Here is a 14,659-nt window from a genome sequence, read left to right on the forward strand (position 1 = left end):
CCTACCCACGACGTCACATAACCAACTGTCTAGAAATTCCCGAACAATCATTTTATTCACAAGGAATCAGTTAATTTCCTGTATTCGGCTGTATACCATACATCAAAAAAGATTTTTAATGAAAAATCCTTTATAAAAAGTATATTTTTTAAAAGAACCCTTTCGGGTTACATCAAAGAACGTTTAAGGAATAAATATTCCATCTTCAGTGCTTCTACTAGGTATACATGTTCAAAGCCACTAAATATACGAGTAAAAACCCTTTAAATGTTGTTAAATTAGTTTGAAATTACATTGTTGCTGATAATTTTGTAGGTTGTTAAAGTTTGAAGTAGATTTACTTAATGTCAACGTAAACTCCCAACTAGGGTTACTGGTCCGGAGACGTAGGTCCATTTAGAGACTACGTCTCCGGACCAGTAACCCTAGTTGGGAGTTTACGTTGCCATTAAGTAAATCTACTTCAAATTTTAACCTCCGACAAAACTTTCGTGGTCTTCCTACTGATCGTCTTCCTATTGGGGAACCGTCTCTTGCCGTCTTTACTACTCTATTTGTTGTCATTCGGCTTATATCATAGTTCCATTCTACTCTTCTATTCCTTACCCAGTTCTTGATGTTCTCCACCTTGCATCTAAGTCGTATATCTGTACTTAGGAACTGTTGATACTTCATTATTGATTCTGTTGATTCATTATACGTCATAATTCCCTAAAATATCTACTATCCCGACAATACGGCAACGCTGTTTCAAAATGACTTCAATGACAATGTACAATAGACTTATAAGGAAATGAACATGTGGCACTACTATTTGGCGTGATACTTGGTGCCTTTGACTTGGAGTAGTTTACCGACTGCGGACGGAAAGTGCAAGTAGTATGTCGAGTTTCATATCATCTTTATACACACAATTTGATATGTGTCAAGAATTTGCCAAATACGTGTCAAGTGCCGCGTAGTGAGTAATTGCGTTACAAGATAATCCCCATTTTAAATAAATAAACACCTGTGATGTCAGAAGTTAAAAAATGCTGTGTAACTAAAATACAGACTTGAAATAAAAAAAAAACGTTTAAAATTAAAAGATTTTAACTGGAAAATTTAACCAAGCACACGTGTACTGTTCCTAGTGCCTACAGATCAGCTCATAGATTGAATTTTGACTTATAACATAAAATATACAAAAAATGACTCCTTTTAAACGCCCTTATATTGATTAGATTATATATTTACATCATTTCCTAAAACTACCAATTATTACAAAACTTAACTGGACGGTACATACAAATTGAACTGTCGTTGAACATTCGCTACCATTAAAGACTCAGGATGGTAAACACTGGCAGTGGGACCTCCTTTTATTAGAAGACAAAGAATACACTTTGTTTTCCAAACAAAAGTGTTGCCCGGGAATACAAGGACTACTGGGATGTACTACCTAAATTTTCGCTAATAATACTATTGTCTGTACTACTTTCACTGACATTTTTACTTTTTTGGGGATTCCCCTGGGATTTGAATGGGCTCTTGTTACAGTCTGATATTATTTTATTGTGACTTTTTACTTTTGTTTCTTTCTTGCCAGTCTTTTCGTTGTTATTATTCGTTTTGTTTGATTGTTGCAGTTCTTCTAAGAGACTAGCTTTATTATGATCAGATTTTAAGGATAAATCATCTCCACTGTACATAAAATCTTCTTCATAGTCCGCATCCGTGTCGAATAGTTTATCAAGTTCACGTAGGTTTGATTTATCTTTAAAACCCTTGTTATATAATGAAGGTAGTATGTCATTAACCCGAGATTTGTTAAGAGGAGGGAGATCTGAAAGAGAACTTAAATTACTTTTGGACTTTAATTTATCAGACTTTAGAGAAGATAATTTCAGCTTATCGCTAATATTTTCTTTTTCAGTCTCAAATAACCCATTTTGTTTGATTTCAGGAACTATTTCTTGATCAGTTTGAACCAAGTCTTCTGGCAAGGAACTCGTATCATCATAGGTATCGTCACTTTCTTTGTTATTATGGGTACTATCTAATTTCTTACTAGTGTCCTTTTGAGCAGATGATAAGTCATTTTCATTATGACTACGGCTACTATGTTTGGGGTTTAGTATTGGACTGAGAACATCAAAAGTGCAGTTTAAGTTTGTTTGTCGAAGTCCGTTTGGGATTTCCAAAGAAACCTTTGAATGTTCTTCACTATTATTTCCTAAATCAAAAAAAATATTACAGTAAACAAATATTATGGTAAATAAAAATCTGCAAATGTGATACACAAAATATTAACAACATATACTGGCTGTTTCACGATAGCCTTACATTATCTATATAACAGCAAACTACTTACAGGTAATTTATGAAAATTGGTTTATGTTTATGGATTACAAGTTACGACATACTTAAAGAAAATATTTAGACAAACATGCTACTTTCGGTTATACCGAAAGTAGACAACAACTTTGTTATTTTAAAAGAAAGATACTATATATTATTACATTTTTAGATTTAGCGTAAAATTCTAGACAAAAAATCGGTTGCCTGTAAAGTCGGTTTTACGGGCGAAGATTTTACGTGACAACGTCTTTTTCTCGGTAGAATATTTATTGATATGAATATTATTAAATTGCACAATAGGAACAAGGAATTGAATGAAAATAAGAATTGCACAAATTTTAACTATAGAAATATATTTTGTTTACTAAAACATTGTACATGTAAACTTAAACTTAACTAATTTCTATTTGAGTGATTTTGTTGAGGATAGGACGATGATAGGAGAAATATGAAATAAAAGGAAGTGTTTCTGCTGTAATGTGTCTTGAACGCCAAGAACGCTCGAGAAAGACAGAGACCAGTGATGTTCCGTGGAGCTTATCCAATATCGGGAGATGCCTTCGGCAAAATTCGGTAGATTTCGGTAGATCATATGCAATGACGTAAATTATATATATAAATATATATATATATATATATATATATATATATATATATATATATATATATATATATATATATATTATAATACAGTGCGTCCAATTAAGTGAACACCATAATGGAATTTTTTTTTAGTTTTATGACCTAAAACCTAAAATCAATCATCAATTAAATTTTTTGAGCCATATACACGAGGTTTGTCAAAAAATATGAACATAAAATTCATATTTTTTGATAAACTGCCTATATTACTAAAACAATTTAATATCTGATGATTGTATTCTAAGTTTTAGATCATTCAGAACTTTTTAGAAAGAATAACTTTTTTCCATAAAACTAAAAATAGAAAAGTTTCCCATTATGGTGGCGACTTAATGGTTCAAAAGTTAAAGACCTTAAATAATTATGCTGAACTAATTATTAGAAATAACCATAATTCATTGAATTTTGTTTAATAAATAAAGAATCAAATTATTGGGACCAGATGCTCACATCAGCTATTATGATACAAATAAGGTTTAATAATATTTTGAGAAATAGTTATAGGTCATAATATTTACAGAAAGTTAAAACGTTCTGGTTCAAATAGATGTAACAACCATTATCTGCTAATGGATTAAGTCGGCAGTCAAAGAAAACCGACAGCACACACACCGTCATTTAGCTAATAATTTATCACTTGATACTTGAGATTCTTTGAGAATTGAAGAGACGTGTGTGAATGATTATGATTACGGAATGATGTTTATACAATATGTTATTATTAGGTATAAAATTACGAACTTGAATCTCGGGGTATTTCGCTTTCTTTGCATCTTTGCAAATATATTTTTAAACACTATAGGGAAGTATCAAATGAATTTTAATACAAACGTATTAAAAATACCAAGTATTAGGTTACACTGAAAAGTTTTTTGATGGTAACAGAAATAAAAAGATAAATTGTATTATCCGAATTTATTTTCAAGTCATTGTGATATTTGTTTTAAAATTAGGTAGATTCAAGGGGCAGTTCGGTAGATCGGTAGATAGGAATCAAATTCGGTAGATCTACCGAAAAATCGGTAGACGGAACAACACTGACAGAGACACAAGCACGGAAGCACGCACCGATTCAACGCGCCTAATTCTCTAGTGCTGCGCGCGCAGCGGACCAATCATGTTTGAGTGGGAGAGAGACGCAAGGCATTCGCCGGTCCGGCGGGCCTCTCTCTCGTTCGGTGACTCACTGTAACAGACGTGAGCGGGCGTTACACTTTTTCATGAATGACTCCGAGCCACAACCTGATTTAAGACGTTGTCACGTCAAAATTTGTAAAGGGTACCATGGGTCAAGATTCATATTTTGAGTTATTCGTCTTTGTTCAAAACTTTTGACAGATATAGACAATGTTTTCAAACTTAATATGTCATTCATTCACAAACATAATGTCTTGAAAACCTTTGTACACAAAGAGTAGGTAATGTTCTTTCAGGAATTTACATCGAAATCGAATTTCTAAATATAGGGAGTTGACAAATAGTAAATCAACAATTTTAAATGAAACACCCTGGAATTTATAATTTTATTGCAAAAAGAAGTCAACTGTCTTTCAAATAGTATTATGGTTCCGTATACCTAAAGTTAATACTTTTGGACTTATTGTGGTTTAATGTTAAAGGTAAGATTTTATTGTTTTATTTTAGCAGGCTGTGTATGAAGATATCATAATTGTCATTATTTGTGGTTAATGATACTTTTACAAAGTAATACAAATGCCTCATTTAGAATGAAGACCGCGTAAATATTTTAATAATATTGTTAAAAGATATCCAGATCGATCACAACCTACCCATGTCATCGTAAAGAGATTTTAAGATAAATAGTTTGAAAAGATTGTCTCTATCTGTAAACATTTTTGAGTTTCCACCTATGGTGGTATCTTATACAGATGTTGTTTAGAATTTTACGCAGAATCTATAAATGCAATAATATACATGTTGTTCCATTTAAAATACCAAAGTTGTCGTTCACTTCCGGTTGTACCGGAAGTGGCATGTCTATCATAATATTTTATTTAAGTTGGCATCTTGGCATCATTTAATCTCCATAAAAACATTTTCATAAATATCGTGTAATTAGTTTCCGAAATATAGATCATGTAAGCTAGTCGTCAAACTCTTGTATAGTAAATGAAGAAGTAAGTGGTGATCCATTCTCTTCAGTTTGGTTTTGGAGAATATTTTAAGTAAAACGGGTACAAACAGAACTGAGCTTATGCATCATAGGAATCATCAAGGTCTAGCGCTTACTGATAATATAGCAGTCAAGAACCAAACAAGAATTAAAACAAACAATAAAAACCCTTAACAGGTTGACTGCCATGTGCACCAATATGGTGCACACTATCATATCCATAAGTTTGTTTGGGAAAATCAATATATCCGTCAATATATAACAAATATAGTATGTGCACCAATGTGGTACTCATGGCTTCACAGACCTGACTAATTTAATTTGACCTTGTCCATCCCGATTCGGCACGAAGTTGATGCGGTCGGCTCTTGCCAGTGTTGAACTATTTATAGGAATAACAGCTTTTGTTAGTTGACTGACGGTTCAGCAAGATGGATGACCGAGAAACAGAACGTGTGTTACGATTATACAGAGAGATTCCTACGCCTTCTATATGAAGTGAAAGCGAGTTTGATCATAGTGATTTAGACCCCATGTTTACAGCGAATAATGAGGAGGCGTTGAGTAATACAGAGAATGATAACTCCACTGACTCCGCTAATTCGCCAAGAGTAGCAAATATACTGCTCTTGCCAGGTAATTTTTATAAGTAGAATATTAACTTTTTTTATTTATTTTTTAGGTACTGTATCTGATTGGAGCAGACCAGACGCCACAAAAGTTAAAAATATTATCTACAATAAAAACAATGAAGACGTAGGTATAAATTCCGATATTACCGAGACTACACAATGGAAATCCAATTGATTTTTTGACCTATTCTTGAATGATAATGTTATTTCAATAATTGTTCAAGAAACCAATCGCTAGATGTTCTCGAGTGCAACAATGGATTCTCACTAACGATGAAGAAATCCGTGCATTTCTTGGATTAGTATTATGTATGGGACTTCCAAATGCCCTGAATTTCACATTACTGGAAAAAAGATAACTATTTGTTGACCAGTAAAATAAGCGACAAAATATCAAGAGTCCGTAATAGAATATAATATCGGCAAATCTGCTATTGATTTATCTGACCCTAATGCCATCGAGCTTTAAGAAGATGTGTAAAATGGTATTGAAAAGTTGCATTGGAGATTATTCTAAATACAGCTGTAGTAAACGTCATCAAAACGTCAAATCATGCAGTGTAAACACGATTTTTTAAAACATCCTAGAAACGAGGAATCATAACAAATCTCATATGATATTGTCATATGATAAAAGCATGTAGTGTAAAGTCTACTTAAGATAAGTAGGGTTTAAGTTAAGCTAAAAAATAAAATAACTATAATAATTGAATATATATTACCTGAAAAATATGATTTTTTAATTTATTCTATAGCATTACCCATTTATTTCAAGTATCAAAATATGCACGCCACTGTTTCACAATGTTCTAAGTAACCTATGTACAAATTTATTGTATCTACCGGTGGGCGTGCTCGAAATACCTATCATAAATGCGCGCCCTTGGTCCTTCATATTTGGCGACTACTGTATTCACCTATTCTCACTTCTGAGATGTGAATGTGATATGTCAATTTATAAACATTTTATAAAATACTTACGAAACAAGACTTCCAGATGACAATAAATAGTAATCATAAGAACTAACCTGAGCAAATGTTTCCGGGGGTTGAAATGCTTTTGATTTCACTGCTAATACTGTCAGACTTATTATCTTCGATATTTCCATTAACATTAATATTAACTTCCAAGTTTCTCCTTGATTTTTGAGCAATTTTGAGGATTTGATACAGAAGTGGTTCGCTGTTATCTTCGCTAGTTTTCAATCCAAACTGTTGAGCTATTCTTTGTTTTTCTTCTCTTTGGCAATCACAATCTATGTAAGACTCTGGCTCATAGACAGCGAGAGTGAAGCACAAATTGAAGAATTCTAAAAACTCGTGTACAAGGTAAAACATAGATTTTCCGTCACTACTTTCCATAAATGTTTTGATTTTGTTGTTTAATAAGGGCTGGTATTTACTTATCTAAAATCACAATATTTACAATTTAGTGAATATATTTAAAAAATATGAAACTTGATATTACTAACTACTGTAACATAAAGCATTTATTCGTAAAATTCGTAAAACAACTAGAGGAACTTGCTCAAACCCGGGCCCCATTATTAAAGCGGGCCCCTAGGTTGATATATCTACGTACAGTTGCAAAGCGGCAACACTGTTAAACATTAAACATTTAATTTTACATCGGGATTTAATATTACATTAAAAAAAACATATAGAAGTTAAAACACTTCACCATTGTATTTAAGTAGGTATATAAAAACATATAGTTAAAACTTTTACAAGTGTCGTCAAAATTTATACAGTAGCATAACGTTTTCGATCTAATCAGATCATCTTCAGTGCCTTATGTAGTTGAAGCTAACAATGAATTTGTGGCTATGACATCCATATATGGGTTTACATCATTCCAAAATTAAATTATATGGTGACTCTAGGTCGATGACATTGGATAGAATTTAATACTTGAGGAGCTACATGTCTCCCTGCTCGGTTTTTCTTTTTCACGGAACACGTGGTTCTTGTCAGTTAAAACGACACAGACCAACTGGCTGAGGTGACAGGAATATAATTTAAGAAGACAGCTAAACATGACGAGGTATGGGTGTGTTCCGTAACTAATGTAATTTTTAAAAATTATAAAATTTTATTTTGTTCTAATAATACCTAATATCTTATTAATGAACCTTTAGTTAAAATTAAATTTGTTTAAATGATAAAATTTCTTGCCTTAAATCTGCAAATCTCTTATTGAAAAAACAAGTGAGTTATTAAAGTGGAATTAATGTTTGAGGTTGAATCTATGACATCATAGGTGGTATGAAAATTGATTAATGCAGAAAATGATGTGGTACTATCCACATAATAGTGTAAGAAATGATATAAAAAATAAGTATATAAAAAAAGATTAATCGTGCTCTAACCATTATATTATTTTAATGAGGACATTACAAGCTACTGATTCATGGTGTAACATTTGACTTTACTTGATTTTAAATAAGAAATAAGAAATTTAAATTTTAGTTAAGGGTTGCTTAATCCGGTCTCCCCAAAATTTCCTAATGTGGGAAATGTCCTAATGCCCTTTTTGTCTTGTGAAATTGAAATTGATAGATAATATTTTGCAGATACCATGCCAAAAACCGAGACATTGAGATCATGGTCCTCTTCAGACATGTCAAGAGCGATTGACGCTCTCCAAAAAAAGACAATGGGCTTAACAAAAGTTCTAATTCAGTTCATCTCTAAAAAAAGTTGGTAGGCCACCGGTTTTTTGCAATAAACTTGAGGATGAACTGGTTCATTATTGTTTAGCCATCATTATTTGGCCTTACACGAACAGATTGATGAAGAATGACCTTTCAAACATAAAATAGCTGGGCAAAAATGGGCAAGCTTTTTTTAAAAACTTTACAAGCTTTACAAAAAGAAATTATCAGAACGAAAACTAACTGGAACATCCTTTGCAAGAGCTTTAGGATTCCGTAAAGAAAATACAGATAGGTTTTTTAATCTTCTAGCAGAGGTTTATGACAGAAATTTTCAATGTAGATGAAAGTGGTATATCTATTGTACAGTCAAAAGTGGTTAAAGTAATTGGTTTACGTGGAAAAAGGCAAGTTGCTGCACTGATATCTGCTGAACATGGATCTCTAATCACAATCGTTGCCTGTATGAATGCAACTGGAATCTTCGTTCCTCCTTAAATCATTTTCCACTAAAGAATTTGAGGGATCAACTAAAAAAAAAGGGGGGTCCTCCGGGAACCATACTTGCGGTTCTTCCCTCAGGATGGATAGAAGCCAATCTGTTTAAAATGTGGTTCCAACACTTTATAACATTTGTAAAACCTTTGAAAGAGAATCCTGTGATTCTCATTTTGGACGGACATTTCAGTCACACTCAAAATATTGATTTAATCATTTTGGGCAGACAAAACTATGTTTCAATTGTATCACTCCGACCACACTTTTCACACAAAATACAACCACCTGACAGAACATTCATGGGACCTCTAAAAGTCATGTACAGCGAAGAAATTCAACAATGGTTATGACATAGTAACCAGTCTGTTAGTGCTTATGATGTAATGGAGAGGTAAATATCATATCTCTCTGAGTTATCTCTCAGTGAAACTGAATTGAATGTTATTGAAATTGACCCGTTAGTACCATCAGCATCAAGAGCATCTGATTTAGTTGTTTCCCAAAGTCATGTGAATCCTGTAAAGCTAACCTTTTATCCTCAGAGAAACAAAACTCTACCCAGAGCCAACCTCAGAATGAACATGGAGCACAGCAAAAACTAAGGAAAGAGCTTCTACTAGGAGTTCAACATTTATAACTTATTACAAATCACAATTAGAAGAGGCTGTAATAATTAGAGAGGAGAAAGTATCTAACGCCAGTAAACAACTGAAACGTGGTAGAGATTGTGGTTCAAAATGTCTCCTGTTACAAAGAAAAGAGGAGGCTAAGAAAAATCCTAAGTTCAAGGGAGAATCTAGCTCCAGTGGAGACTCGGATGATGCCATATTCTCAGGTTCTTCTGAGTTAGAAATTTACCAGGTGTATCTTTCGTCACAGCTGAAGAGAATGCTGAGTGTTTGTTTTGTTGTATTAAATCTTCAGATGACTGTAAAGGAGAGCATTGGGTTAAATAGGTACCTTCTGCATTCCCTCTGAGCTCACGTTCAGTGTCCAAGGGCAGAAAAACACAACTACATGTGCGAATATTTTTGTACTTGACTGTCAAGTATTATATTTTGAATATAAAATTTTGTTCATTTAAATTGTTAGTGTTATTATTTTTAAGTTTTTCTTAAAATTTCCTCTATTTTTTTAGTGGACGCATTAGAAAACATTTCTCAAACTTACAAAAAATTCTCAAACTTAAATAAAATATAATGCAAAATGTTTTATTAATTTTTATTCAAATTTTAAAATTCAAAAACAAAGTGGGGCCCAGGGTTTAGGCAACTTAATCTATGTATTTGTGTTAATGTTCAACACGTTTTTTTATAACTGTAACACTTCTCACATTTAACTAAAATAATTATATTTGTATAATTTAATTTATATATAATTAAATATTTAACATAATTTAAAATTATGCTTAACTGAGGATTGCTTTTTAGCAATATAAGATGGTCCTTGTTTAAAACCCTTTTCATGCATGATACAAAGAACTATATCTTTAGCAAATACGCCATTTTCTTGAGCCCATGTTATGCAGGTATTGAAACAATTAAATGCTCTATCTGCTAAGTTAAATTTTTTGAGGCTCTCTGTTATGTCTCCTTCCTGAGAAATAATAGATGAGAAATTTATTTTTATACGAGGACTTCTTTGTATTAACATGTAAGTTATTATAAACACAGTATGTTGTCCTAATGATGTTATATAATGGACTACAGGATTGAGCAAATAATAAAACAGAAACTGAATTTAACACATCTTAAAATAAATATCAAAAACTATGGCAGATTTCAAAACAAAACCTTCTACTAGTTACAGCTCTTTTCAGAATTATTATAATCAGAATCAATTGCCAATGCCCAACAAAGCAATAAACTGTATTACTGATGTATTAATACCAAGTATCCAAATCAAGAAACAAAGAGAAGAAGAATTTATGAAACAGGAATAACACATTTTATGAAATACTTCTGAGACAAGACCAAAAACATAAAAAAACAATTTAGGATAAGATTGAAAAATTCTCTGTTGAAATATTAAAAAGAAGAATAAAATTAATAAGACCTTTAGTTTCATTTTTTTAAACTTTTTAATATTGATTTTATATTATTAGTAATTTCAAGTTTTGAATCCTAACTGTGATATTGTATATTGTAATTTAAACTGTTAATCCCGTGTATTAAATAAATAAAAAAATAGATAATAATACTCTAAGGTTGAAAAGAGTAAGGCAACAAATAAAATTGGATGATACAACCAAAGAGGCCATTCGTTGTGCAGCACATGGATTTTATTTCAAAAAGGAATGAAAATATTCCAAAAATATCGAGATGTGTTTTGTTATGTACTTTACATGAAATGAACTTTAGGTATGTAAAGACAAAGAGGAATAGTACCCTTATTAAAAAAGAAAAAATCATTTTATGGCACAGAAAGTATCTAAAACAAATAGCTGAATTTCGAAGAAAATTTGAATTCCGAAAAAATTTAATGAAGGACATACAGTGACAAAAATTTAAATTTAAATTTAAATGTGAAAAACAAACGACAAGCTTTCCTCTTGATGATTTGTCAACAAGTTTAAAAACCCCATCTGGAAAGGGAAAACGCCCTATTATTAGCCATATTGGTAGCAACTCAGGATTTGTTGAAGGAGGTTTAAATGCATTTGTTTCTGAAAAGACCACAAGGAAATGTATGCAGATCATTATGAAAAAGAGTTTTCAGATATTCTGTTAAAAATCGAACCAGGATTTGTTATTGTTATGGAGAATGCTCCATATTACTGCCGGAGTGTAGAACAGTTACCACCCAAAAAATGGAGAGTACGGATTTTACTTACTAAAAAAAATATTAAAAGCAATGAACTAATTTTGAAAATCAAGTTACTAAACTTAGCACATTGTCATAAAGATATGATAATATGTGATAACTTCATTGAAATTACAATGAAACCAGTAGTTGTGGATCTAGGCAAAGATAATACTCATGAATCAAGATGACATAGATGATTCAGATTAGATTGTGTATATAATGTAGGTTAAAGTAAACCATTTATTACCAGTACTGTTTCATTTAGTTTAATTGTTAAATAATTCAGTTTTACCTATGCTAAAAGTTACTAGACAACCCTTTTTTTTAATCCCATGTCATTACATTTGATCTCATTTGAGAATAGGAATTAAATTAATCCTTGAATCACTCATAAGTTTGTTAATTTAAACAGATAAAGGGTTTTTAAAAAATATATAAGTATATATATTTAATAAAGATTAGTTTTCTTTATCTAAAGCATCTATAAAATAAGAAAACAATTTTTGGGACAATCAATTAGTTCTAAAATCCTGATTATTTTTTAAATAATAATTGCAAGCCTATGACTCATTGATTTCCTTTCCTCTCAGACCTGTAAAGGTCTACATTGAAAATATAAGTCACTGTCTATAACAGATTTCTGATGTTAACTGGTAGACTAATGTTGAGGACTTTTGAAAAGTAAGTACAAGTAAGTAAAAGTAATGGTTTCTAGATCTCTTTATATTTTGAAGCTTCTCCATACTTTTTATCTACATTTTATCCATGACCTCCATATTATCTTGCTAAATACTCCTGATACAGCAAATTGATCTTTAAGTTGAAAATGTTTGTCACTTCTTATATCTCAAATGTATTTGTCATTTCATCTACTCTTTTGTTTCCAATTACTCCAGTATCCTTTAACCCATAGTAAAGTAACTGCATTCTGTGTGTATTTGATATCAGTAATATTTTTTTAAAATCAATAATAATGGAGTTTGAGAAATTATTGAATGGGTGACCACAAATACCCTACAATCCTGCACATGAGGATATAAACAAAGGAATACTCTATATGTTTACTTTTTATTCTCAGTATGTTCTCAAACAATGTATTGTAAAGAAAGAAATATCTAGTCATTAAAATTTGTAGACTATGTTTCTTTAAATAATATTTTGTCTGATTTGAAGTGAGAAGTTGCAATTGAGCCAAATATCATAGTGGTAGTTATAATCATCCTTACATCTACAGTACTACTCAGTCATTTGACTATGCTGTTTATTGCATGTTTATTAAGTAATTGGTTATACATTAATTTTTTGTAATTTGTATTTTTATGTACAGTTGTTCATATTATTTATACCAGTGCCAATATTGTTCTGTACCTCTCTTTTTTACAATAATAATATTCTGACATCGGTTTTGGGAATATTATTATTCTGTATATTTTAATTTGGTTTATCATCTTCTATGGGAACAATGCCAAATTTTGACTTAGTGTTTTGGGTATTACTTTCCAGTGAAGTAGTAAGTTTTCCTATAGTTGTTTATACTATTTTAAGAGAACAGCATTTAAAGAATCAAGCTACTTATTCAGATAAATATTACAATATTATTTGTCCATATTTTCAGATTGAAATTATTAGGATAAAATTTAAAATGCATAAATCTAAAATAGAACTTACTTTTTCATCTTCATCCAAGGCAAGAAATATGCTAGCACGCAGTTGAGCCTAAAAAAGAGTATTTTTTAAATTTTCCTATAAATCCATAACTAAATCTTTGTGCTGCTTCTTATATTAGTGTTTAATTAACACTAACTATCAAATGATTATTAATTTTAAAAGAGTTTTTCCACAAATATTTTAACAACCTGATAGATTAGTTTCACTAGGTCATGCTACACTTTGAATGAAATATTCTGTACTTCTAATTGTTATGAGGTAGCAGCTCTAAAGTAAAGTGATTTAGATGTATTATTCCAACTTTACAAGTATAGTTAGTAGACCCAAAAATAATTTTTATCACATATAAGAGTATCAATATTAAAACCCCTAATTTTATATAGTAGGAATCAAAATAACGACCAATAATTACAGCAAAAATGCTGAACCTACTACTTGCTACTACTTACCACCTAGGCGACGTAATAAATATTGAATTCAAATAAAATTTTGTATTTATATACCTTTATTTTGGCCAATGTTCCATTTGTATTCAATGTTTGAGCGATTAAATCTTTCAATTCGATTTCCTCTTCCACGGACATGTTTTCTTGCGGTATATTCAAAACGCATAGGTGACGGGATAATCAAATTTTATTGCTAAAAAAACATTAATGTTTTTGATTTAAGACCAAACAAAATTTTCACGTTTATCTTTAAGACACAAAAATTGACAGTTTGGAATGTGACAAATGACAGTTGTAGCACAAATTGATTCTTTTATGATTTATTTAAAATTGAGTTAAGTTAAAAATAACCACGAAAAACTATAATACTATTGTAAATTCCAGAGTTTACGTTTTTGATCAATGTTAATATTTATAAAATTATATAATCCGGATTTTGGGCAACCAACAATACATGAAATGAATCAAAGTTCAAAAGATGAACAGGAAAGTAACTTATTACACCAGGCGTCATAGACGAAAAAACCTATAACATGAAACATAAATACAAAAATTGCATACGAAAGCAGCACCATAGCACACTCCCACCATTAAATTTTATCTATGAGCAGCACTCTTCGCCACTAAAACGCATTTTGATTTTAGCGGATAGAACACTCTTATCAAAAGATATCGAATTTTTACCATTGATTTGATACAAATTTTATTTAAAATTGATTTCGCGCGCGTAAGTGACGTTCAAAATCGCCGGTTGCTTCAAGCATTGTTTCTGAGAGAACAGTTCATTCTGCTCAAAAAGTGGTAATCAACATTATCTGAGCTATATTTTTTATTTTAAGA

General features: G+C 31.2%; 1 protein-coding gene across 1 annotated transcript; it reads right to left on the reverse strand.

Annotated features, from left to right (window-relative positions):
• Positions 1-415: 415 nt before the first annotated feature.
• On the reverse strand, positions 416-14,077 carry LOC140448017 (uncharacterized). The gene is made up of 4 exons (XM_072541060.1): positions 13,877-14,077; positions 13,374-13,421; positions 6,777-7,155; positions 416-2,215 (listed from the first exon to the last, which is right to left on the reverse strand). The coding sequence occupies exons 1-4, from the start codon at positions 13,955-13,957 to the stop codon at positions 1,425-1,427; spliced, it is 1,299 nt and encodes a 432-aa protein (XP_072397161.1). The 5' UTR covers positions 13,958-14,077; the 3' UTR covers positions 416-1,424.
• Between the last annotated feature and the right edge of the window lie 582 nt (positions 14,078-14,659).

This window comes from Diabrotica undecimpunctata, chromosome 1 (genome assembly GCF_040954645.1).
Source record: "Diabrotica undecimpunctata isolate CICGRU chromosome 1, icDiaUnde3, whole genome shotgun sequence".
NCBI lineage: Eukaryota > Metazoa > Arthropoda > Insecta > Coleoptera > Chrysomelidae > Diabrotica > Diabrotica undecimpunctata.

Bases quoted from the DNA above. Each gene is read 5' to 3' on its own strand.
- LOC140448017 (XM_072541060.1), bottom strand. From the start codon at position 13,957: ATGTCCGTGGAAGAGGAAATCGAATTGAAAGATTTAATCGCTCAAACA. The intron at 13,422-13,876 runs GTATATAAATAC...ACTCTTTTTTAG, and splicing joins GAACATTGGCCAAAATAAAG to GCTCAACTGCGTGCTAGCAT. The intron at 7,156-13,373 runs GTAAGTTCTATT...TTGTGATTTTAG, and splicing joins CCTTGGATGAAGATGAAAAA to ATAAGTAAATACCAGCCCTT.